Genomic DNA, 1794 nt, shown 5'->3' on the forward strand with positions numbered 1-1794 from the left:
CTCTCTCTCTCTCTCTCTCTCTCTCTCTCTCTCTCTCATATTCTCTCTCACCACCAAAACGCGATGGGTCCTACCATAAAAAAATCTCATTCCGTCTCATCCCATACCATAGTCCCTCACATATTACTGCCTCAGATCACCTCCACTCACATCCCCTCCACTCACACCACCTACTATTCTTCTCACCGCCAGAACGTGATGGGACGTACCGATGAAGATCTTATCACATTACACCTCACCTCACATCACCTCCATTCATATCATTCTCACTCTCATCACCTTCTTTCACATCACCTCTTATTCTCTCTCACCACCAGAAAGTGCTGGGACGTACCGTTGAAGATCTCACCTCCATCACCCCTCACCTTACCCAATATCACGATATCTCACCTCATATCACCTTCCCTCGCACCACCAGAACGCGATGAGACGTACCGACGAAGATATTATCACATTACTCCTCACCTCACATCACCTCCCCTCATATACATGTAACTCTCACTCTCATCATCTTTCCTTGCATCACCTTCTATTCTCTCTCACCACCAGAACGTGTTTGGACGCACTTTGGAAAATCTCACTTCCATCACACCCCACCTCACCTCACTTCTTTCACATCATGATATCTCACCCCACATCACCTTCCCTAACATCACATCCTATTCTCTCTCCCCTCCAGAACGTGTTGGGACGCACCTTGGAAGATCTCACCTTCATCACACTCCACCTCACCTCACCTCTCTTCTTTCAGGTCACGATATCTCACCCCACGTCACCTTCCCTCACATCACCTCCTATTCTCTCTCACCATCAGAACGTGTTGGGACGCACCTTGGAAGATCTCACCTCTTTCACACCCCACCTCACCTCACTTCTTTCACATCACGATATCTCACCCCACATCACCTTCCCTCACATCACTTCTTATTCTCTCTCCCCACCAGAAAGGGGTAGGACGTACCGTTGAAGTTCTCACCTCCATCACACCCCACCTCACCTCACTTCTTTCATATCACGATATCTCACCCCACATCACGTTCCCTCACATCACTTCCTATTCTCTCACTCCAGAAAGTGATGGATCGTACCATGAAAGATCTCACCTCCATCACACCTGATCTGACTTCACTTCTTTCACATCACGATATCTCACCCCACATCACCTTTCTCACACCCCCCCCCCTCTTATCACATCCTATTATCTTTCACCACCAGAAGGTGTTGGAACACACCTTGGAAGATCTCCTCTCTACTCTAACCACACCCCACATCACCTCACCTCACTTTTTTCACATCACGTTGTATCTCCTCACATCACCTTTCCTCACACCACCTTCCCTCACATTACCTCCTATTCCCTCTCACCAACAGAACGTATTGGGACGCACCTTAGAAGATCTCCTCTCTAACCACACCGAGGAAGACGAGGACGGGAGAAAACTGACACTGTTTCGATACAACGGCAAGACGTACCCTCCCTTTGGGGAAGTGACTTTTCGTCAACTCAAAGACATGACCGTCAGAGACGATGATGTGTTCCTTATGGGATACCCGAAGACAGGTCAGATGCCCAAAAGACCGGTCAGACTTTCTAGTTGGCGATAGAGATCTAGACAGTATGGTGGTGGTCGTAGTTGGTCCTTAAGTGTTACCCTAAGACAGGTCATACGAGTAGTTCTTAGTTGTTGCTGTTGTTCTAGTTGTTGTTATTGTTGTTGTTATTGTTGTTGTCGTTGTTGTCGTTGTTGTTGTTGTTGTTATTGTGTGTGTGTGTGTGTGTGTGTGTGTGTGTGT

At 47.6% G+C, this 1794-nt stretch overlaps 1 protein-coding gene across 1 annotated transcript in view; it reads left to right on the plus strand.

The window, feature by feature from the left end:
• Positions 1 to 1794, plus strand: part of LOC101847969 (sulfotransferase 6B1-like) — a 28508-nt gene that overhangs the window by 14227 nt on the left and 12487 nt on the right. Inside the window, exon 3 of the mRNA XM_013084688.1 lies at positions 1372 to 1561. Coding sequence (XP_012940142.1) covers positions 1372 to 1561 — 190 coding nt within the window. The remainder of the gene's footprint in view (positions 1 to 1371; positions 1562 to 1794) is intronic.

This window comes from Aplysia californica, unplaced genomic scaffold (assembly GCF_000002075.1).
Source record: "Aplysia californica isolate F4 #8 unplaced genomic scaffold, AplCal3.0 scaffold00309, whole genome shotgun sequence".
Classification (NCBI taxonomy): Eukaryota; Metazoa; Mollusca; class Gastropoda; order Aplysiida; family Aplysiidae; genus Aplysia; species Aplysia californica.